Source organism: Schistocerca gregaria, chromosome 4, assembly GCF_023897955.1.
Source record: "Schistocerca gregaria isolate iqSchGreg1 chromosome 4, iqSchGreg1.2, whole genome shotgun sequence".
Lineage (NCBI taxonomy): Eukaryota > Metazoa > Arthropoda > Insecta > Orthoptera > Acrididae > Schistocerca > Schistocerca gregaria.
In genome coordinates, this window is record NC_064923.1 from 217,046,813 (window position 1) to 217,071,399 (window position 24,587).

Sequence of the window (24,587 nt, forward strand, 5' to 3'; positions counted from 1 at the left end):
AGTAACCTTGGGTTGCGAAAGCTTGAAATTTGTGTGAGTGTTTGTGTGCTTTTTATTGTGTCTATCTACCAGCGCTTTCTCATTTGGTAAGTCACAGCATCTTTGTTTTTTATATATATTTTTCCCATGTGGAAGTTTCCCTCTATTATATATACGCACAGAGTGAGGCAGTTAAGTCATAAACCCCTTGTATCTCCCCAACCATAATAGATACAAAGATGCCATTTGGACAGTGAATTGCAGGGACAGGGGCTACTTGAATACACCATATTTCATGTTTGTGCTATTTTTTATGACAGAGATATGGAGCCTTCTTTTGTTTTTTAAAATGGAACTCTTTGTTAAATTTTAGCGTAACATGATGGGCTTAAAAAGACGGTTTAAATATGTGTATATCATAATATTTAGGCGAATAGTCTTTGAGACACGGATATGTTGTCATATCATCTTCGTCCTTCGAAGTGGTGTTGTCCAATGCGACCTTTCCTGTTGTCCACTAAGAAACTTAACAAGGAAAGCATTGTTTTCCTGCTTCTCGATAATGCTGCAAGTTGACACACGAGGTAAGTGGAGAGAAGGGTATAAATGTGCTGTTGGGGTAATGAGACATCGCATTTCCATCACAATTTCCTGGAGCAGGTATGTGCACCAACAAAGAAAAGTTAGATATGCTTCTAGTGTATGGTGAAAGCAGAAGAAATGCTGTTAGGGCAATAAAGCAATATGGAGAGCTGTATCCTGATTGTGAGCATCCTATGTGCCAGCTTCTTGCACGTGCAGAAAACTGCCACAGGCGAGGTACATGCATAAAGAAAGCGTTCTAGTGTTGGCTCATAATGACCCTACTGTTCCGTTGTGATGTATCGCCTTGGAATGTGGTATAAGCCAGAGAAGTGTTCTATGTATATTGAACGGCATAGATTTCACTCATTTCACCTCTCATTACATCAAGCACTCTCCAGTGTGGATTCCGAACGACGCCAGGAATTTTGCCGGTTTGCTCTGCAGCACCTACAAGATGATCTACCATTTTTTCAACGGGAGCTTTTTACTGATGAAGCGACTTTTACCAACCGGGGTAATGTGAATTTGCATAACATGTGTTTCTGGTCAATAGAGAACCCTCACTGGTTTCGACAGGTAAAGCATCAGCAACTGTGGAGGGTTAACGTGTGGTGCGGCATTGTTGGAAATATCACTGTGGGGCTGTACGTCATTCCGGGTATACTAAATGGCAATAACTATGCAACAGTTCCTGCGAAACGCTCTGCCCATTTTTCTGGATGAGGTACCACTAACTACGCGTCAGTGTATGTGGTTCCAATATGATGGCTGTCCTGCTCACTCTTCCCGTGTGACTACAGAGCTGTTAAATGAAAAGTTCCTAGATTGTTGGATAGGACAACATGCTGAAGTGAAGTGGCCAGCCCGGTCTCATGATATGACCACTCTTGATTTTTTCTGTAGGGAGCAGTCAAACATAAAGTGTATGCTCAAATACTAACTACGTCAGTCAATATGAGGAAATGTATCATTGATGCATGCTCTGATATCTCATGTGACACCTTCACAGCCATTCACAAATCTTTCGCACTGGACTACAAATGTGCATTGCACAGCACACACACACACACACACAAGCAAGTACACCTCACATACACACACACACACACACACACACACACACACACACACACACACACACACACAGGGTGAGGCAGCTAAGTCATAACACCCCTTGTATCACCCCAACCATAATAGATACAAAGATGCCGTTTGGACAGTGAATTGCAGAAACAGGGGCTACTCGAATACATCACATTTCATGTTTGTGCTATTTTTTATTACAGAGATATGATACCATCTTTGGTTTTTTAAATGGAACCCTATGGGCGTTCAAAAAGTTTAGCACAGTCGTCTAATTTTTTTATTTTTTGCAGGAGGAGAATGAAATTTTTTGAGGACATACTTGGCACATTTAGCTAAAGTATTTTCTTTTATTTACACGTTAGCCATAATGGACCGTGAAGTAGATGTCACGTTGCAACAACGGTCAGTGATGGAGTTCCTCTTCATGACTGGTGATGACTCTGCCACATTGATCCACTAAAAGCTGGTCCCTGTTTATGGGGAGGACACAGTGGATCATAGCAGTACCCAGCAGTGATTGCAGAGGTTTAAAAAAGGTGATTTCTGCCTATTGAACAATCCACGATGTGGTAGACCAACGATGGCAGTGAGTGATGTGAATAAGGAGACTGTTGATCAAATCATCCAAAATGACAGATGTGTTACTGTTTGTCATTGGACAAGCTGCGACTTGCCATCAAGACCCAAAGACCACAGCTTCAGGGTCATCTCATCAGACTACACCCTGACAATGCCAAACCCCATACAGCCCTTGTGAGACAGGAGAAAATCACGAAAATGGGTTGGAAAATTGTTCCTGATCCTCCCTGCAGCCCAGACTTGGCTCCAGTTGATTGTTACCTCTTTGGTTGTCTGAAGGCCCACCTACGCAGCAAAACATTTGATAGTGAGAAAGACATTATTTCCTGTGTCAAGCGATGGTGTACAAGTCAATCCCCAGAATTTTACCAAAGTGCATTTACATCACGGAAAGAACGCTGGGCCAGATGCATCACAGCTGATCGAGGCTACAATGAGTAGGCTCAATGTATAGCGAAATGTTCCAAGTATGACCACAAAAAATTTAGTTCTCCTCCTGCAAAAAATTAGAGAGGACTGTGCAAAACTTTTTGAATGCCCTTTGTATAAATGGAAAATCCAAGAAGGCATGTAACAACATTATAAAAAGGATAGTTGCTACTCATCATACAGCAAACACACAACAAAAGGACTGTCACAAAATAAGAAATAAGAAAACTAGTTTTTTATGAAGAAATAAAAAAGCTGTCTTCGAAAGATTTTGTTGTCCTCTTTGGTGGATCTAATGACATTTATCAAAATGATACATCTAAAGCCTGCTGCAAATTAAACAAGTGTTTATCTGAACTAAGTCATACAAACGTTATCCTCATAAATATACCACAAAAGGTGCGACTTGCTGTCCTGGTCATGTGTAAACAAGGAAATTAGTGCCGCCAATGAACTTTTTTTCAGTATATGCAAACAATATAGAAATGTTTCTGTTGTTAATATTAATACCATTGGACGCAGATTCCACACTACTCATGGGCTGCACTTAAATGGCCTTGGAAAGCAACTTATTACATTAAAGCTAATGGAAATTATTCAGAGACTGCAATACTTACCAACAACATCACCAATGGTACCTGTATCATCATCACAGAAAGTATCTCTAGGAGTGACTAATGCAGAATCAGATACAGTAACAGAAAATGCAGCAGAAGTACCTAAAGAAGCAATACTAACAGAAGTAGAATCAACAGCAGCGTCAGAAGAACCACATTCAGTAACAGCAGAAGTAACTCTTCCAGCATTAGAACCAGCTCCTACAGCAGTAACATCATCTCCCTCACCAGCAGTAGCAGCACAAACTACTTCACCAGCAATAGCAGAAGAAACACCATCAGCAACAGCAGAAGCAACTCCTCCAGCAGTAGAACCAGTTCCTATAGCAGCAGCACCATCTCCCACACCAGCAGTAGCAGAACCAACTCCTTTACCAGTAATAGCAGAAACAACTCCTCCACGAGCAGCAACTAAACCACCTTCACCAACAGCAGAAACAGTACCAGCTCCTCCTCCATCACCTTCAAGAGTAGCAGAAAAGAATAGACCAGTCACAGTAAGTAAAGTATCATCTTTGTCTCATGATGAAGTGATACCAAATGATTTGGGAAAACATGTTCCTATAAAACGTGTGGACAGTAAAGTGGAACAAACTTCCAACCTTGTTTCAAACAGACCCCAAAAACTACCAAAGAGAAATGAAGATTTTTTATGGTTTATCCCAAGGAAGTCCAACTGCCACCTAACATAGATTCCAGGGCTGAAAAAACAATTAAATGTTCTCCATTGCCCCATAATACTGTACTCCTCCCCTCCTGTGACAGTAACTTCTTATTTATGCACTTAAATGTCAGGTCTCTGAAAAATAAAACTGATGAGCTTGGTACACTATTAAAAAGTAACAAAAGAATGATTTTATGTATAAACGAACATTGGTTAAAGGAAGAGGATATAAAACTGTATGTCCCATCAGGTTTCAGATTAGCTACATACTTCTGCAGACCCAGTGAATCCTATGGGGCTTCATCCATATATATTAACAATGATCTAGACTTAAAGTTTTCTGTTCTTGAAGTTAGTGACCTATGCGTTATAGGTGTTTTTGAAGCACCTGCTTTTATTATACCTAGTATACAGCTCATAACTGTGTCTTTATATCACACTTCTGAAAGTAATGTAGAACAATTTATAGAATGTTTAGAAAAACTTGTGATCAGTATACAAAAATATACTAAATACAAAATTTTAATCTTTGGGGATCTAAACATAGACATTAGGAAAATGACAAGCAGAAATGTTAATTTAGTACACATGTTAAGATCCTATAATCTCTTTTTTGCTAATGAAAGTCCTACAAGGCACTCCTCCTGTCTTGACAATCTAATAACAAATGTATACAAATGTGATTTTGAGCTAGGCTTAATTAATGTCGATTACCTGTCAGACCATAGAGGTATATGGGTGAAACTAATTACTAAAAAACCAAAAGAAGACGGGGAACAAACTCAGTGTGTCAGACTATCTACAGATACAAATATTAGCAAGTATAGAGAAGAACTTAAGTCTATAGATTGGAATACTGTTATACATTCCTCTAGAAATGTTGATGAAGCCCTCAACACATTCGTCAAAATCATTTCTGAAATCTTCCACATATGCTGTCCACTGGTTAAGAAACAAAAAAACAAAAAAAAGTTAGGAAACCCAGCCACTCAAAGTTACAGAAGTGGTTTTCACCCCAATTACAAAAACTGAGACTATTACTTGTCATGATAAGGTCAAAAAGGGAGCAGTAGATAAAGAAACTTACAAAAACCTTAAAAGAAAATATAGATCTGAAATTAAAATAGCCAAGTGCAAGGCAAATGGTGATTTCATTAAAAAATCACACAATAAATGTAAGTCTGCATGGAAAGTAATAAAAGCAGAGCTAGGTATGGATACAAACTACACAGACAACACAAATGCTGCTAACGTCACTGCTGATGATTTCAACCCCTTTTTGGCAATTCTGCCAATCTTAGCCTTCCAACCCAAAGCAACCAGAATTCCAATTCAACACATTCACCTATTTCTCACCCCATAACTGGCAGAAATTTTCAACAAAACATTAGAAACATAGTGTCAGCTTGTAAATGGAGAGAAGTTCAAGTAACTGATATAATTAAAGCAACCTCTAAATTAGGATACTCTAGATCTGGAGATGTGTATGGCCTGTCAAACTATGTAATTAAAAAAGTTGTAGATCTCATATCATATCCTTTTTGCATACTGATAAACTGGATGCTCTCGAGTGGACACTTTCCAGAATGTCTCAAAAAAACAGTTGTCATACCATTATACAAAAAGGGTGACAAGTCCTGTATCAATAATTATAGACCAATTTCACTTGTGCCTATTCTCTCAAAAATAATATAACATTGCATACTGCAGCAAATATGCACACACCTATCAGACAATAATATATTAAATGTTTCTCAGTATGGATTCAGGTCAAACTTATCAACAGTCAAAGCAGTTGAAAACCTTATCTCTTTTGTACTAAGCGCATTTGAGTCAGAATTATCTGCTGAAGCCATTACAATTGACCTGAGTAGGGCTTTCGACTCAGTTAACCACAAATTATTATTAGATAAACTGTGTTGCTATGGAATCAAACACTTGGAACTCTCACTAATTGAATCATACCTCAGCAATAGAAAACAAATAGTAAAGCATAATGACCAACAGTCACAGACTTTAATTATAAAAAGAGGTGTTCCTCAGGGCTCAGTGCTTGGCCCTCTACTATCTATATTGTTTGTAAATGACCTTCCGAATAACTTACCCTGTAAATCTATCCTCTATGCTGATGACGCAACATTAGCTAATTCTGGAAAGGATATAAACATATTGAAGGAGGAAAGTGAAGAGTGTCTCAAAATATCTAATATCTGGTTTAAAGCTAATGACTTATCTATGAACCATGAAAAGACTGTCAAGATAAGCTTCAGTTTATCAAAAAGTAACATGGAGTTATCATCTGTTAAACTACTAGGAATACACATTAACTCAAAATTAACTTGGGACACACATACAGATTATGTATTTCGAAAGCTATCACGAGCTATCTACCTACTAGCCAAACTAGACATATGTGTTACACAAGATTTATTGCTTCAGTCATACTATGCCTTCTTTCATTGTCATCTACAATATGGCATTCTTTTATGGGGTAACTCTCCAGGAGCCAAAAAAATTTTCACTTGGCAGAAGAAAGCAATTAGACGTTTTTGCGGAATCACTGACAACAGGACCTCATGTAGACCTTACTTTAGAGACTTAAAAATTCTCACAGTCCCATCTCTTTAAATATATTGTTGCCTATTAAACATGAAAGAAAACTTAAACCACTACACTATAAGGAAATCAGTTCATCAACACAATACTCGACAAACAAATATGATTTATATTCCCACAACCAGGCTTAAGAACACCCAATCTAGCTATGAATACACAGGCATAAAATTATTCAACACTTTACCCGTACAGGCTCAATTGGTTTCAATGGATATTTTCAAAACAAAAACCAAAGTGTGGATGAAGAAAAATACTTTCTACAGTGTAGAAGAATTTCAGAATAGTTGTAAAGATTATCTCATTTATTGATAAACTAAGGCTTACTGTTATGTATAGTTATGGATGTAGAGGCAGCTAGCTATAAGCTAATAGGGTACAACACTGTCATTTTTTTTTCATGTAATATTTTTGTTATATGAAACATAATGTACAAATAGCTATAATACTTCTGACAACATTGATTGCATGTTAATGCTGATAAATTATGGCTTACTGTTATGTATGGATCTAGGTGTAGAGGCTGTTGTAAGCTAATAGTTTACAACATTGCTATATTTTTACTGTGTAATTTTTTGGTATGTAAAACATAATGTACAAATAGCTGTAACTCTTCTGACGACATCGATTCCATGTTAATGCTGAAAGATGGATAAAATAAATAAATAAATAAATAAAAAAGCTTTCAGCCAACAAGGCCTTTGTCAAAAGTAACAAACAGACAGACAGACAGACACACACACACACACACACACACACACACAACTCACACACAACTCACACACACATGACCACAGTCTCTGGCAACTGAAGCCAGTCTACGAGCACCAGCAAAAATTATTAAATACAATGAACTTTCAACCAAAGCCTTCTTCAGAAAAGGAAACACACAAATATTCACACAAGCAGCCACACCTCATGCACAGAGGACAGTCTGGCCAGTGCGGTTGGAGATAGTGGTCATGTGTGCGTGAGGTGTGACTGCTTGTGTGAATGTGTGTGTGTGCTTACCTTTCTTATCTGAAGAAGGATTTGGCCAAAAGCACAGTGTGTAACAGATTTAAAGTCAATTATTTTGGTTCAGAAAGTTGTCCACAGCCTAGGAACCACCATTTTCAACAACTTTCCAGTAGCCACAAAAAGTTTTGTTACTATCAGGAACCTAGAGGATTTATTGATGACCGACTCTTTCTATTCCACTGGCGAATTTATTAGTAGGACCAGTCAATGGACACATTACTAACTATATCAAATAATGTAAGTATTATGTAAAATATGACTGCTGCACATCTTCAGTGCTCTATTGTGGTCAATATAAGTAAGTGTGGTGAAACGCTTTTTGCTTGATTATGCATGGCTACAATAGCCCAAAAATTGTCTTATATACCTCTGTGAATAGCACTACACACTAATATGTTTTTGGCGAGTATATTATTACCTCTTAAAGAAAATATACTTCCATTTTTTTATCAAAAACATTCTGAAGTGGATAGATTGCAACTTGACATGTAGAGGAGGTGATGAGTTGTAGACAGACTAAACTTTAGCTTTCGGCTACTGTCTATAGCCACTCAGGGCCGGCACAAATGTTCACTTGCTACTACATACATCTATTCATTAAAATGTCAACTCATTTGACAATGCAGAAAATAGGATTTAATAGAGACAACAAAAGTCGCACTCTTGCATTTATGAATCATAAATTGGTTACTTGCATATCCATAACATCCTCAAAAATCCTTCAGGGAAATGGGAACTATAGTTTAACATGGAATTCAAACTACATGCCATTCCTGGTGTATCTTGATATTCTGAGAGGTAGCTAAATTAAAGGAAGAAATATTCCATTTTCTGATCAGGATTCAATCTTGTGACCTTTTATTTTCCAGGTACACACTTCACCACTGTACCACCAGGCCCAAAAGTACTAGTATACTGACTTTTTGGGGGGGGCAGGGCCGAGGGGGACTGTCAGTTTTGAAGCACAGTTTCATAGCAAGTTACCTGCTCTGACAACTCCATAAGCTCTAACACGTTTTCACAACCAGTGATCTTTTGCAGCTAAGCAATATAGGTACACACCTTCACAGAAAAGGTTGTTTTCATTTCAATGGCTTATGATACACCACAGTTTTTATTTCCACCAAAGCAGTACACAAAAAATATAAAAACTGCAATGTTTCAACAAAAACATAAACTTTACTCTTAGTATCTGGAATAAACTGTTAATTTTACAAATCACTGCAAGGAATTGTACTGCAAACAAACTACTTCAGGTTGTTTCAGCTCATAACATGATTTATTTGACAGAGAATCACTTCTGGTGTTAAATCTGCAGTGTGATCTTGATTCGTTCACATATCGTGTTTCACATACTGGCACCACCTAATATCATTATGGAAATGAAGTAGGTGGTGCAACATTACTGTTGACCACCATGCTGCCATTACCTAGATGGCACTTGTCAGCAGGAGTGCACTATGACGAGACCATGCCACACTCCTGCATACATAAGCAGAACCTGTCTGAGGTAGTTGAGGTGTAATCTGTGGAGTGTGCAGTGAGTGTGCCATTGATTTCGCTAAGGTGTTTATATTTCCACTTTTGTGAAAGGCAGAACTTTGACACAGCATGAAATGGACTTTGTTTTGGAATATGAACTTGTGATAGCTTACAGTGTTTCCAGGAAGCATCCTCTGTGCAGGGTGTCAGAAATTCCTTTTACAAACTTCCAGGACTTTTAAAGGGGTGTGATCACATAATATTCTGAATAGGAGCTAATGTCTGGAAATTTACTATTTTCACCCTATGAAGGTTTCAGTTCAGATGTGTAATGTGTCCACATCTACTGAGGCAAACAGAAAAGTTTCAGAGTTGCTTGTCTCAGTATGCAATAGGGTAGACAGGATGATATGTACTGCTACTGAATGTCCATCAGGAAACATGGTTTCAGCATGACGGCACACCACCTCTCCCCTCATGTGATTTGGAGAGTAGTCCAACCACGTGGCTGCTGCAATAGCCAGATTTAACTTCTATGGACTACTTCTTGTGGGGTTGTATGCAAAGTTTAATTTACAAGGCTTCTGAAGAGACAGAGAAATATCTGCTGCCACAAGTTCTGGCCACAGCACTAGAAACTGAAGAGACATCAGGCGGAACAGAGAGTGTTTCATAGATACAACGTCTGTAACAATGTTGATGATTATCACATCGAGCTGCTGTTGTAATCCATTTGTAAGTACAGTATGCTGATTTTCTTCTTTCATTTTGGAATAATATAAACACATAATGTCTAAGTGTTAACACAAACAAATAAGCTTAGGTGATAACTGAATGTTTTGCTTTGTTTCCTTTCGAATTGTTACCTAATAATTCTATTGCATCACATCTAATTCAGTTCCTTAAGCAGAAATGGATGAGTTGAACATGTGAATTGAAAATGTCATAAACAGAAATGGTACATTTCTAGGCATGGGTTCCTACTCAAAATATTGTATACTCACTCCCCCCTACAAGTCCTAGCAGTTTGTAATGGGAATTTCAGAGCACCTCATATATCTCTTCTCGTGAATAAACTGGGGTGAGTCCCCACTAGTTTCACTGTAACTCACCTTTTACAAAATACGATAAATCCCATCTTCATGTGTGTGGAGCAAATCAAGTAATTATGACCAGTACTAATCTATTTACATTGTTAATTAAGATAATTATTTTCTTACATAAAATGCTAATTGGTATGCCATTTCTCGCACAGTAATTAAATTTTTTTCATTGGGTCTACCTTCCCCGTGCACACACACACACACACACATACACAGATATATATATTCAGATGAGGGACTGTTAGATCATCAGGGGAGTGTGCAGAAAAAGAGGGCAGTAAAGGTCTGTGGGTGCACTTATGGAATAAGGCTATGGAATGGGAACAGGGTAGGGAATAGGTGGGGGAAGGACAATGATTAACTAAAGTTGAGGCCAGGAGAGACATGGGAACATGGGGGATACATTGCAGGGAGAGTTCTCATCTGCGAAATTCAGAAAATCTGGTGTTGATAGGAAGGATTCAGGTGGCACAGTCTGTGAAGCACTCATTAAAATGAAGAAAACTGTAAGGGACAACATGCTCTGCAATTGTGTGATCCAGCTGTTTCTAGGTCACAGTTTGTTGGTGGACATTCATGCGGACAGACAGCTTGTTAGTTGTCATGCTCAATGATGGCATAGGTGATGCCAGTGACCAGACTGGAAGAGCTGGTAGTGGGAGGACATATGGGACAGTCTTGAATCTAGGTCTACTGTAGGAATATGAATCATGAGGGATGGACGAGGATACTGTGTAAGTACAGAGGGCAGTGGAATACCACTGTGAGAAGAGTAAGGAGGATAATGGATACAACAAGAGGCAGTCAAAACCTTGGTGGGGAATGTGATTCAGTTGCTCCAGTTCTGGGTCATGAGGAAATGTTCCTCTGAGGCTGGACAGTGGGATTTTTGGAAATCATAACTGGAGACATAAAGCATGGGAGATTTGTTTCTGAACAAGGTTAGGGGGGCAATTACAGTTTGTGAAGGCCTTAAGAAGGCTTTTGATATATTTCGAGACGGACTGCTCATAACTACAGATGCAGCGGCAAAGGGTGGTTAGGCTGTATGGATGGTGCTTGTTGGTATGGAATAGGTGGCAGCTAACAAAGTGGAGGTACTGCTGGTGGTTGGTATGTTTGATGTGGACAGAGGTACTGATGCAGCCATGTTTGAGGAGGAGGTCAGCTTTGAGGAAGGTGGTTTGTTTGGTTGAGGACAGCCAAGTGAAGCAAATGGGCGAGAAGGTGTAGAAAAAAATGTTCTCACCCTCAATCCAGATTACAAAGATGTCATCAATGAATCTGAACCAGGTAAGCAGTTTTGGATTCTGGATGGCGACGAAGGATTCCTGTAGATGGCTCATGATAGGTTGGCATAAGATGGTGCCATACTCCAGATTTGTTTGTAGGTGATGCCTTCAGTGGAGAAGTAATTGTGGGTGGGAATGTAGTTGGTCATGGTGACCAGGAAGGAGGCTATAGATTTGGAATCCATAGGATGTTGGGAAAGGTGGTGTTCAATAGTGGCTAGGCCATGGGCATCAGGAATGTAAGTGTAAAGGGAGGTGGCATCAATAATGATGAGCAGCGGGGTGGTAAAAGACCAGGACTGTGGAGAGTCAGTGGAGGTTATGGTGACAATTTACTGTGCCCCCAGTAAGAGAATCTCTGCTCTCATAGACCAACAACTTCAGTGTATCACCAGTAACCTCCCATTCTATATAAAACATACCAACCATTTCCTCAACCTCTATTTGCATGAATGTGTGTGTGTATGTTGTATATTGTGGAAGAAGGCCTTCCGGATGAAAGTTTATGTTTTTAGAAGTCTTTTTGTTGTGCCTGTCTGCGACTCAACATCTCCACTATATGCTGAGTAGCAATCTTTTCTTTTCATAATACAAGGGTCATCCACAAAGTAAGTTCCATTTGGTTATATAAAAAAGGTGTATAGATGCAGAAAAAATATTTATTGTACAAAAATCTACAACTGTTGAACTACTTTTCTACATAGCTTCCAAAATTTTGTAGGCACTTGCCATAACATGGCACAAGTTTTTGTATGCCTTCTTCATAGGAGGTTGCCGCCTTTGTATTCAGCCGTGTGGTAACATGCTCTTTCTGTTCATCATCATCGTTGAAGTGTTGACCATCAAGGACAGATTTTAGGTGTAAGGAGTGAGGTCCGGGCTGTACATAGGATGATCAAATGCATCCCAGTGAAATTCCCGTAAGAGTTGCTTGGTCACATGCCATGTGAGGTCGGAAAAAAACAACACCTTTTGACAGTAATCCTCAGCACTTGTTCTGTATTGCACAGCTCAATTTCTTAATGGTCTCGCAGTAACCAAGTGCAGTGATTGTTTGGCCTCATGGTAAGAAATCAATCAGAAAAATGCCTTTTCTGTCCAAAAAAAATGGTGCACATGACTTTTTGAGGTGTCAAGATTTGCGTAGGCTTAACCTTCATTGGGGATGAAGTGTGCCTCCATTCCATTGATTGCCATTTTGTTTCAGGGGTGTCATACGATACCCAAGTTTTGTGCCCCGTGACTATCCAAGAAAGTAAACCATCGCCTTCTTCATTGTAGCATGTCAAAAACTGAAGTGCACTGCCCATCTGTTGTTTTTTGTGTTGTTCAGTAAGAATTTTGGGTACCCAATGTGTGCAAAGTTTTCAAAATTTCGGTTTTTCAGTGACACTTTCTTGAATTAATGATTGTGAGATTTGCGATACTTCCATAGCAAGGGCACTAAGTATAAACTTATGGTTGTGCTTAATCTTCTCTTCAGTTGTGTGAACCAGTTCATCAGCAACCACAGACAGGCGTTCACTTCATTCTTCACTGTGCACTTGATCACGTCCTTCATTGAACAGTCTGACCCATCTTCTAACCATTGAATTACTTATAGCATTTTGTCCATAAACCTTGCAGATTTTCTGATGAATTTCCTTTGGTTTAACTTCCTTTGCATTTAGAAAATGAATCAAGATCTGATTTCACACGTGGGCGGCATTTTCAATTATGGCTGACATTATAAAGAAGCACTACAAAGCACAAGTCGGCGGCAGCAATCTGAAAATGGCATACAAGTCTTCCCCTTGAGTCAGAGTAACTTCCGTGCATGCTCGGAACTGCGATCATAGCGCTGCCGCCGATAGAAATAGAAAGGGAACTTACTTTGTGAATGACCCTCATATTGTTATTATTCCATCCAGGATTTTCCATTGTTAGATTAACTATTTTCATGTAAAAGTCATAAGAGATTACAAACTGTATTAATAACAGAAGATTCCATCAAATTTGCAGAAGCTCATGATATAATGTTTCATAAAACATCAGTTTTTATTTGTAAATCTATCAATGAATGTTTTCATAAATGTGTCACATTATTACACACTCCAATCCTCCCACCAACTGGGAGAATCATTTAGAAAGGAATGCTCCCTCTTGTGACCCAATATCACTTTGTATTGGTGCAGCTGTGCCTTACCTTTTGCCGGGGCTTTGATTATCTATCATCCTACCCAAAAATGAGGAACATCCTACTAAAAATCCTTTCCACAGCTTCCGAAAGAGATATTACATCAACCACCCAATTTATACAACATCCTGGTCCATCCCACTGCCACTCCCACTCCCAGCCACCCGTGAAAGCAGCCATATCATACAACAACTATACTGCAACCACATCACAGATTTTTACTTTCGTATGTGACCAAGAAAGAAGCTGACCACACAGTAGCACTGCTGCTGAGCATAACATGTTCAAGTTTGTTGGCCACTCCACAACCAGAGCCATCAGGATCCTTCCCTCCAGCACTAGCTTTTCTGAACAACGTATATGGGAGATATCCATGCAACACATCCTTCACTTATGTAATCCTCCTGGCCTAAATCTCCACTAACCCAATGTCCCCACACACTCTACCCAATATTTTCCCTTTACCCTGTCCTGTCATCCCATCCTAGTCCATCCTCCACATTATCTTAATTGTATATTGCACCTCATTGGGCCCAGTAACTGTGTATTACATCACATTCCTAGCCCGTGTACCTTCCAACACTCTTTCCTGCTTTCCTAACAAATGAACCTGCTGCCTTCCTCCGATCCACTAGGTACCCATCCCCAACCCCTCTTCCTGCTTCCCATCTTTCTCCCTCTAACCACCCTACATGATACAATCCCCACCCCATCCAACACAACCCCCATCCCACCTTAGTCCATCTGCTGAACTGTAATCCTGGCACTGTGTCTAGCCAGCACCATGCTTATTGACGGATTTCTTCCAAAAGCTAGCAAGTTTTTATTCTCTTTAGTGTGTGCCTATTGATGGTTCAGTGCTTCTGCTATTCAGTTAACGGTCTCCTTTATTCCTAAATTATTTCCTAAACAAATGTCTCTAGTACGTTATTTGGTAGTTAGAGTGCTATAATTATATTTCAACATTTGGGAAACAAGCTCAATTACAAAAACTTCAACCCCAGCATAGATACAGATAAGTTGTCACTCACCATTATTTTTGATGCAAGTCAAGTCAAATTCTAGTACATTCAAACCTGGTATATTTTGACAGATCTGAAAACATAACTCAAGGTAGTTATAAGTTGCAAGGCAGGATAGTTAATGCAGCTGCTGGCACTGACTATAACACGTTGGGACATACGCGGCAAGAGTTGGCTATTGAACTGACATTTGCTGCATCCAAACTGTGCCTATATTGAAGACCTGTAATGTGAGTTAAAGCTCGGAGAGATACTCAGTCCTCTGATGTATGTATATTTATTGTATGTCTTGTAGTTTTTGAGCAGTCATTTTCTGAAACACTGGAGGCACTTCTGAGTAATCGTGTGTACGCAATAAAATGAAACTCGCACCCACATTCTCCATTGAGACAGATGCATGCATACACAAACATGTACAACCAAAATAATAAATTTAAAAAATACAAAAAGACCTTAGTCAGTGGTTCTCCTTCATGTGCACGTGAATTTTTTGTCAACACACTTTCTGCCATTATGCATTGTTTTATGAAGTCACTTGATAGCTCCAGCTTATACAAACATCGAAAACATACATGTTTTGGCAGCACATCATCTTCAAAAATCTGAAAGCAATTTCACACTAACTTCAAGCCAATGTCTTCAATGTAAACTAGTTATTTGTACTTATGAAATAAATTTGACACTATGAAAAGAAGAACAGAGAGAAGTAGTCTGCTTTATAACCAAACGCCATTTACTAGTTTTACAGTTTGCAATTACTATTATAAATATTTGATGTACTCATATAATTTCTCACTGTTGGGCTGTAAACCTCTATAAACTACTGTAACAATAATATGAGGATGATGAAGACACTAGCTGCAGTGGACGAATTTATTTCTTCAAGCCCTCTTAATTATAAAGTATTGGGAACAACATAACCACAGGTCCATTACAGTTTCCTCTTGCATTTCAAAAATACTAAAAATTTTTGTGTATGACTAACATAGAGAATGTGTATATTAAAATAAAATCCTGTGTAACGAACAACACAGATTCAGAAATAAGAGGTGAATAGTAAATTCCATTAATGAGTGCACTTGTTGTACAATAAGCATGACAGACAAGAAACATTAATCAACCTGACTATTCACTGACCAAAAGCTTTTAACATGGTGGATCACAAGATTCTACAGTCAAAGGCTGAAAAGTATAGTATTTGAGGTGTGTCCAACAGTTGGATCATTTCCTTCATGAGCAACCAGCAAGCATCAAACATAATAATATCAACATAAAAGACATTTAATATGAACATCAGTATTAACCAATACCTATGTCGCACAGTATGTATATTCCAAGTACTTTATTTTTTATTATGAGTGATTTCCAATTCCTGACTGAACTAAACATACAATTCATTACTGTAAAGCAACAAGCACTGTAACTATTAGCAACCAGTGTGCACTTCGAATTAATGCCTATGTTGCCAAGGTGACTGACAACTAGTTGTAACAGGCACATGTGTTTAGAGATATAATGAAGGACAATTTGGTTGGTGAGACTATTGACAATATTCTTTAGTCAATTTTCAATGTTAAAGCCTTCTTGTTGATATATGACATGTGGAAATGGACAGATAAATGTCTGAGTTGGCATGGCATATATTATTATAATCAATGTTTATATTTCTCATGGTTTAGTGTGTAAACAGAGAAGCTGGTATTTTTTTTATAAACAAAACCTTAGTCAGGATTACACTAATAATTACAGTATTTTCAATGAACTGTGCTTACTACTGGCTACTTGGTTGTTCTAATTTAGATGCTCCTTGGAGAGTGGTTACCTGCATGGCATAGTCTACCCTGCTGCTACTGACTATAACTCTTTCAGTGGAGATAGTCACCCAAGAGCAACAGACAACTATGGATCTTGTATTTGCTCACATGTTTTCCTGGATAATATAAAAGTCTGATAGCAGGGAATGTGCCTATGTCCCCCGTCCCCCCCTCCCCCCTTCTCCCCCCACTCATTCCGCATAATGCCCAAGACATGACCGCTCAGCTCAAAAAACATTTTTAGTCTTGCTTCTGCCCTTATTGACAAAGCAATTTCTGAACTATATGTCACTTGTTACCTTTATTCCTTTCATAAATATTAATACTGTAAATATTTCTTTACCATGATACATATATTTACTCCAAGCTGGAGGTAAATTATTTAAGAGTTATTAAGGGAAAGAGAGGATTGGGTTGATAACCGACAATGAAGCTGAACAGAAAACTTCAGCACTGCCTAGAATGAAAGATAAATATGGAAAGGATAGAGAGTAGCTCAACTCAGGTAAAAAGACAAAGAAGATAGGCAAGACAGGAAAGCCAACATCCCAAGGACACCAATCAGTTCAATGAGTAGTGGTCCCATTTACTAGTGTTTACATGGGTGGAATGTACAAATACACTATAATAATTGCTCATAAATAAGTTACGATTTATACAAAAACTGCCAATTTATATATGACAAACAATACAGTAGCTCATATTTGTGTATTCTTATCTGTCATTAATAACTTGTATATACACAGAAAATAATTTCAAACAAAAGTAAAAGCCTCTTATTAGCATAAAAATTTGTTAACTATTTACAGAAATGTGGGCCAAATCCTGGAAAAACAAGCCATACCTCAAAAAATTCTGGGGCTCTTCCCACAAAATTTTTCTACACTAATCTTTTACTTATTACATGGCCTCCTTCAAAATACTCTCCTCCACAATTGATAAACTGCTCCCAATGTCATTTCCACTTCTGGAACCAGTCTTGCTGGATTGAGTGAAGCGCCATCTACAAATTTTATTTTACCTCTTTTCTTTTTGCAAATCTTCATCGTTTCAATGGGGTTTTCAACTTGGGAAATTAAAAAAAAAGTCAACAGGGGACAGGTCCGGAGAGAAAGGTGGATGAGGCAGCACAGTGATTTCGTTTTTTATGCAACAGTCATGCACCAACAGGGATGAGTGTGTGACTGTTATCATGATATGATGCAAGAGCTGTGAATTGTCTCACCACATATTAGGCCATTTCCTTCTCACGTGCATTGCAACATGTCACGTCAGCACCATCAATTATTATTATTCTTATTATTACAACGATTGTTCCCCTTTAGAAGAGCAATTGAACTTGAATTCATAATTTCATCTTCGGATGTTTTTCTTCTTTGCTTCCCAAAACCTCCTCATCCTCTCAGAATGCTCCTTCTTCCGTTCCTCTGTCCATTTTTTACTAGGCTGACACGATGTTCTTTCCCCAAACTTCACACTTGCGATTTTATGCCGGCACTCAGTGCAATCTTCGAGATTTTTTATGTTGATCTGCTGTAGATCCCTCTAGACTTCTTTCAGCCATTCTGAGCCACATTTACTCCTTGTTATAATATTGAATAATTTATTTGCTGTTCTGGAGTCTTCCATCCTGTAGGTGTGTGTATAAAATTTGGCTCGGCGCTTTCTGATTTCATCTGTTACTATGTTGATCTTTCTATAGAGTTCATTTTGTGGTCTCTTCATCCAAATGCCATTTTTGTTGACTGGACCATAACTCTTCCTGAGAATTTTTCTTTCCTGCTTTTCTATTTCCTTAATTTTTGAATGACCATCAATCACCACTGTTTCAGCTGCATAGATTGCTTCTGGAAGAATCACTGTTGTATAGTGCCTTAATTTTGCGTCTGTCGAAATGCACTTCTTGTTGTAATGCATCCATGTTAGCTTTTAGGCCTTCTGGAGCTTGGTGATTCTTTGTTCATTGGCAATTCGGTTTAATCCCGAGGACTGTATAGTTTCACCGAGGTATTTAAAATGGCAGACTTGTGCAATTTTACCATATTTTGTTATTAAAGGGGATTTATTTTCTGGCTGCCTTTCCATATACTGGGTTTTTTCATAAGATATCTGTAGTCCGGTTTTTTGTGAAATTTCATGTAGTTTTTCCACTGCGTGAATCGCCTCTGTTCTGTTATTGGTGATAATTGCAATATCGTCAGGGTCCAGTGAATCACATGCTTTCCTGAAGTCGATGAATGTAGCTACTGTGTTTCTGCATTTCCTCATTTGTAATATTGTCTTTAAGCACCAGATCTGTTCCGCACATGAGTGTCCTTGTCTGAATCCGGCCAGGTATTCACCAATTAGTGTATCTGCTTGGGATTCTATCATGTTTAAAAGGGCTTTGGAAAGGATTTTGTAAGCGACTGGGAGCAGGGAAATTCCTCTGTAATTGTTCATGCTTGTCTTGTCGCCCTTTTTGTGTAGTGGGTGAATTAGAGCGCATTACCAGTCCCCTGGTATCTGCTCCGTTATCCATATATCTGACATTATATGGTGTAATTTCTGCATAAGTATAGGATTGTTTAGTTTCCAGAACTCAGCAATGATCCCATCTTCTCCTGGTGCTTTGTTATTTTTCAACTGCTCGACCATCTCCATAATTTCTTCAAGAACCGGGGCATGTGAGTCTGGGTGTGTGAATACTGGAGTGGTTCACAGTTGAGGAGGGAACTGAAATATTGGGCTAAAATTTTGCAGTTATTTTTCGTGTTGGTTTCCAAAGAGCCATCGGGTTTCTTGAAGCATAAGCTAGGCGCTTGGTATCCCTGTAAGTTTTATCTGAAAGTCTTATAAAAATTTCTTGTATTATTTTTGATGAAATCCTGCTGGATTTCAGAGAGTCTGATAAAAATTTCTTGTATTATTTTTGATGAAATCCTGCTGGATTTCAGAGAGTCTGTTGTTGTCATATCCCCGTTTTTCTTTTCTAATTATTTTTGAGGTCTGCTTTTGAGTTTTAAGAAAGTTCTCCCAGTTTTCTTCAGTTTTGTTTTTATTTGGACAAAATGATGATCTGATTCAAAGACACCTTTGCGGGTTCTGATGTTTTGAATTTCTTTTATGTTTTCTTTGGAAATTGCGACATGGTCTATTTGGTATTCACCCTGTCTAAGACTGGGTGATCTCCATGTGGTTAATTTATGTGCAGGTTTTTGAAACTGGGTACTCATTATTTTAAGTCCAAAGTTTTTACAGAAGTCGATTAGTTTTTCACCATTCTCGTTGGTATGTTTGTGTTTGGTGTGGGGTCCTGTGGTATATCTGAATTTTTTTTCCTTCCCTAATTGTGCGTTAAAATCGCCTACTAAGATTTTCACATGGTGCCTAGGTACTTTATTAGTTGTTTCTTCTAGTGTTTCCCAGAAATTGTCCACTGTTTCAGGGTAGATTTTATTGTGGTGATTTGTGGGGGCGTGCACATTTTTTATATTATTATTATTATTATTATTATTATTACTATTTTTTTAAGAACCTTTCCACCAGATCCAACCTCGAACCTTGGTCTCAATATCATAACCATAGACCCACATATCGTCACCAGTTTTAAATTTCTTAAGGAACATCTCATTCTCATTTGCGCAGCCCAAAAGCTCTTCACACATTCTGAGGTGAAAGTCTTTCTGGTCTTAACCCATGAGCTGTGGGACGAACTTGGCAGCAACAAAATGCTTTCCAAGATGCTGTATCAGGATTTCATGACATGATCCAACTGAAATGTTACATTCTACTGCAGTCTCTTGGACAGTCAGTCTTCAACTGGAATGCACAATTTCATTGATATTCCTAAAATAAGCATCATTGATAGACACTTAATTGTGTCCTGAACAAGGGTCATCTTTAATTTCCGTCCAGGCACTTTTTAACCATTGAACCACTTGTAACACAGAGTATGACTTAAGCACTCATCACTGTAGGCTTCCTGCATTATTTGGCGTGTCTCTGTAAATGTTTTCTTGAGTTTCATGCACACATGTTGCTTCTCTAACTCTGCCATCTCCAAATTCATAAATTGTGTGACACAATGTTCTACTCAATATAGCACTGAACAATAACTAATAGACATACAACAGGGAAACTTCTGGCACTTACACATAAAACACAGGTGTGCGCAGGGATGCCAACACAATTGGTGCGAAATTACAAGTGTCCCAGAAATTTTGAACAGATCTCATACATGTGTATCATGCGCATTACTGACTCAAGGTGGCATTTACTTCAACAGTTTTCTTCCAAGGCAGTTACATTTCAATGCTTGTACCCCCCTCCCCCTCACCGCACCACTCCATACTCACCAACAGCTTCAAAGATCCATGTTGTTGTTGTTGTTGTGGTCTTCGGTCCTGAGGCTGGTTTGATACAGCTCTCCATGCTACTCTATCCTGTGCAAGCTTCTTCATCTCCCAGTAACTACTGCAACATACATCCTTCTGAATCTGCTTAGTGTAGTCATCTCTTGGTCTCCCTCTACGATTTTTACCCTCCACGCTGCCCTCAAATACTAAATTGGTGATCCCTTGATGCCTCAGAACGTGTCCTACCAACCGATCCCTTCTTTTGGTCAAGTTGTGCCACAAACTTCTCTTCTCCCCAATCCGATTCAACACTTCCTCATTAGTTATGTGATCTACCCATCTAATCTTCAGCATTCTTCTGTAGCACCACATTTCAAAAGCTTCTATTCTCTTCTTGTCCAAACTAGTTATCGTCCATGTTTCACTTCCATACACGGCTATACTCCATACAAATACTTTCAGAAATGACTTCCTGACACTTAAATCTATACTCGATGTTAACAAATTTCTCTTCTTCAGAAACGCTTTCCTTGCCATTGCCAGTCTACATTTTATATCCTCTCTACTTTGACCATCATCAATTATTTTGCTCCCCAAATAGCAAAACTCCTTTACTACTTTAAGTGTCTCATTTCCTAATCTAATTCTCTCAGCAACACCCGACTTAATTCGACTACATTCCATTATCCTTCTTTTGATTTTGTTGATGTTCATCTTATATCCTCCTTTCAAGACACTATCCATTCCGTTCAACTGCTCTTCCAAGTCCTTTGCTCTCTCTGACAGAATTACGATGTCATCGGTGAACCTCAAAGTTTTTATTTCTTCTCCGTGGATTTTAATACCTACTCCGAATTTTTCTTTTGTTTCCTTCACTGCCTGCTCAATATAGAGATTGAGACTACAACCCTGTCTCACTCCCTTCCCAACCACTGCCTCCCTTTCATGTCCCTCGACTCGAATAACTGCCATATGGTTTCTATACAAATTGTAAATAGCCTTTCGCTCCCTGTATTTTACCCCTGCCGCCTTCAGAATTTAAAAGAGAGTATTCCAGTCAACATTGTCAAAAGCTTTCTCTAAGTCTACAAATGCTAGAAACGTAGGTTTGCCCTTCCTTAATCTAGCTTCTAAGATAAGTCGTAGGGTCAGTATTGCCTCACGTGTTCCAACATTTCTACGGAATCCAAACTGATCTCCCCCGAGGTCGGCTTCTACTAGTTTTTCCACGTCTGTAAAAAATTCGCGTAAGTATTTTGCAGCTGTGACTTATTAAACTGATAGTTCGGTAATTTTCACATCTGTCAACACCTGCTTTCTTTGGGATTGGAATTATTATAATCTTCTTGAAGTCTCAGGGTATTTCGCCTGTCTCATACATCTTGCTCACCAGATGGTAGAGTTTTGTCAGGACTGGCTCTCCCAAAGCCGTCAGTAGTTCTAGTGGAATGTTGTCTACTCCGGGGGCCTTGTTTCAACTTAGGTCTTTCAGTGATCTGTCAAACTCTTCATGCAGTATCGTATCTCCCATTTCATCTTCATCCACATCCTCTTCCATTTCCATAATATTGTCCTCAAGTACATCGCCCTTGTATAGACCCTCTATATACTCCTTCCACCTTTCTGCTTTCCCTTCTTTGCTTAGAACTGGGTTTCCATCTGGGCTCTTGATGTTCATACAAGTAGTTCTCTTATCTCCAAAGGTCTCTTTAATTTTCCTGTAGGCAGTATCTATCTTACCCCTAGTGAGATAAGCCTCGACATCCTTACATTTGTCCTCTAGCCATGCCTGCTTAGCCATTTTGCACTTCCTGTCGATCTCATTTTTGAGACGTCTGTATTCCTTTTTGCCTGCTTCATTTACTACATTTTTATATTTTCTCCTTTCATCAATTAAATTCAATATTTCTTCTGTTACCCAGGGATTTCTACTAGCCTTCGTCTTTTTACCTACTTGATCCTCTGCTGCCTTCACTACTTCATCCCTCAAAGCTACCCATTCTTCTTCTACTGTAATTCTTTCCCCCATTCCTGTTAATTGCTCCCTTATGCTCTCCCTGAAACTCTGTACAACCTCTGGTTCTTTCAGTTTATCCAGGTCCCATCTCCTTAAATTCCCACCTTTTTGCAGTTTCTTCAGTTTTAATCTACAGGTCATAACCAATAGATTGTGGTCAGAGTCCACATCTGCCCCTGGAAATGTCTTACAATTTAAAACCTGGTTCATAAATCTCTGTCTTACCATTATATAATCTATCTGAAACCTGTCAGTATCTCCAGACTTCTTCCATGTATACAAACTTCTTTTATGATTCTTGAACCAAGTGTTAGCTATGATTAAGTTGTGCTCTGTGCAAAATTCTACCAGGCGGCTTCCTCTTTCATTTCTTTTCCCCAATCCATATTCACCTACTATGTTCCCTTCTCTCCCTTTTCCTACTACCAAATTCCAGTCACCCATGACTATTAAATTTTCGTCACCCTTCACTATCTGAATAATTTCTTCAATTTCATCATCATCTGCAGAGCTAGTTGGCATATAAACTTGTACTACTGTAGTAGGTGTGGGCTTCGTATCTATCTTGGCCACAATAATGCGTTCACTATGCTGTTTGTAGTAGCTTACCCGCATTCCTATTTTCCTATTCATTATTAAACCTACTCCTGCATTACCCCTATTTGATTTTGTGTTTATAACCCTGTAGTCACCTGGCCAGAAGTCTTGTTCCTCCTGCCACCGAACTTCACTAATTGCCATTATATCTAACTTTACCCTGTCCATTTCCCTTTTTAAATTTTCTAACCTACCTGCCCGATTAAGGGATCTGACATTCCACGCTCCAATCCGTAGAACGCCAGTTTTCTTTCTCCTGATAATGACGTCCTCTTGAGTAGTCCCCGCCCGGAGATCTGAATGGGGGACTATTTTACCTCCGGAACATTTTACCCAAGAGGACGCCATCATCATTTAATCATACAGTGAAGCTGCATGCCTCGGCCGTAGTTTCCCCTTGCTTTCAGCCGTTCGCAGTACCAGCACAGCAAGGCCGTTTTGGTTATTGTTACAAGGCCAGATCAGTCCCAGACTGTTGCCCCTGCAACTACTGAAAAGGCTGCTGCCCCTCTTCAGGAACCACACGTTTGTCTGGCCTCTCAACAGATACCCCTCCGTTGTGGTTGCACCTACGGTACGGCTATCTGTATCACTGAGGCACGCAAGCCTCCCCACCAACGGCAAAGGTCCATGGTTCATGGAGGGGAGGCAAAGATCCATATACATCTCAAAAAGGAGAAGAAGTTGTTGTCTGTTGTTCCCAAGTTGTTAGGGTGAACCACACCTAATTAAGCTGTGCAACTAGGTATACTAATTAAACAGTTATCTCCCAATCTTAATGCACTGAGTGGGTGATCCCTCTACATCTAAAACTGTACTCTGCACACCACTAAGAACACAGAGTGGAGGGTACTTCCCATTATATGATATATTACAATTTCTTCTGATCGCAACTGAGTATGGAGCCTGCAAAAAACCATTGCTTAAATGTCCCTGTGCATGTGGTAATAAGACTAATTTTAACATGTGAGTCTGAGCTTTCCAGGCATATAATGACTTAAATATGCTCTTGGGTATTCAGTGGGGTGGTGGTGTTATCCAAATGGTGCCATTTGACTGAATACTTGAGGACACTCCAAAAGTCTAATATTGCCTTTGAAGTTCATATGGGACAATACATTTGGAGTCTATAATATACTTCTAGATAGCCCACCTAACACTCATTCTTGAGTTTG

At 39.0% G+C, this 24,587-nt stretch overlaps 1 protein-coding gene across 1 annotated transcript in view; it reads right to left on the bottom strand.

The window, feature by feature from the left end:
- The window catches only part of LOC126267090 (uncharacterized), a 92,836-nt gene that overhangs the window by 50,003 nt on the left and 18,246 nt on the right, over positions 1–24,587 (bottom strand). Inside the window, exon 2 of the mRNA XM_049971958.1 lies at positions 15,100–15,249. Within this exon, the coding sequence (XP_049827915.1) occupies positions 15,100–15,249 (150 nt within the window). The remainder of the gene's footprint in view (positions 1–15,099; positions 15,250–24,587) is intronic.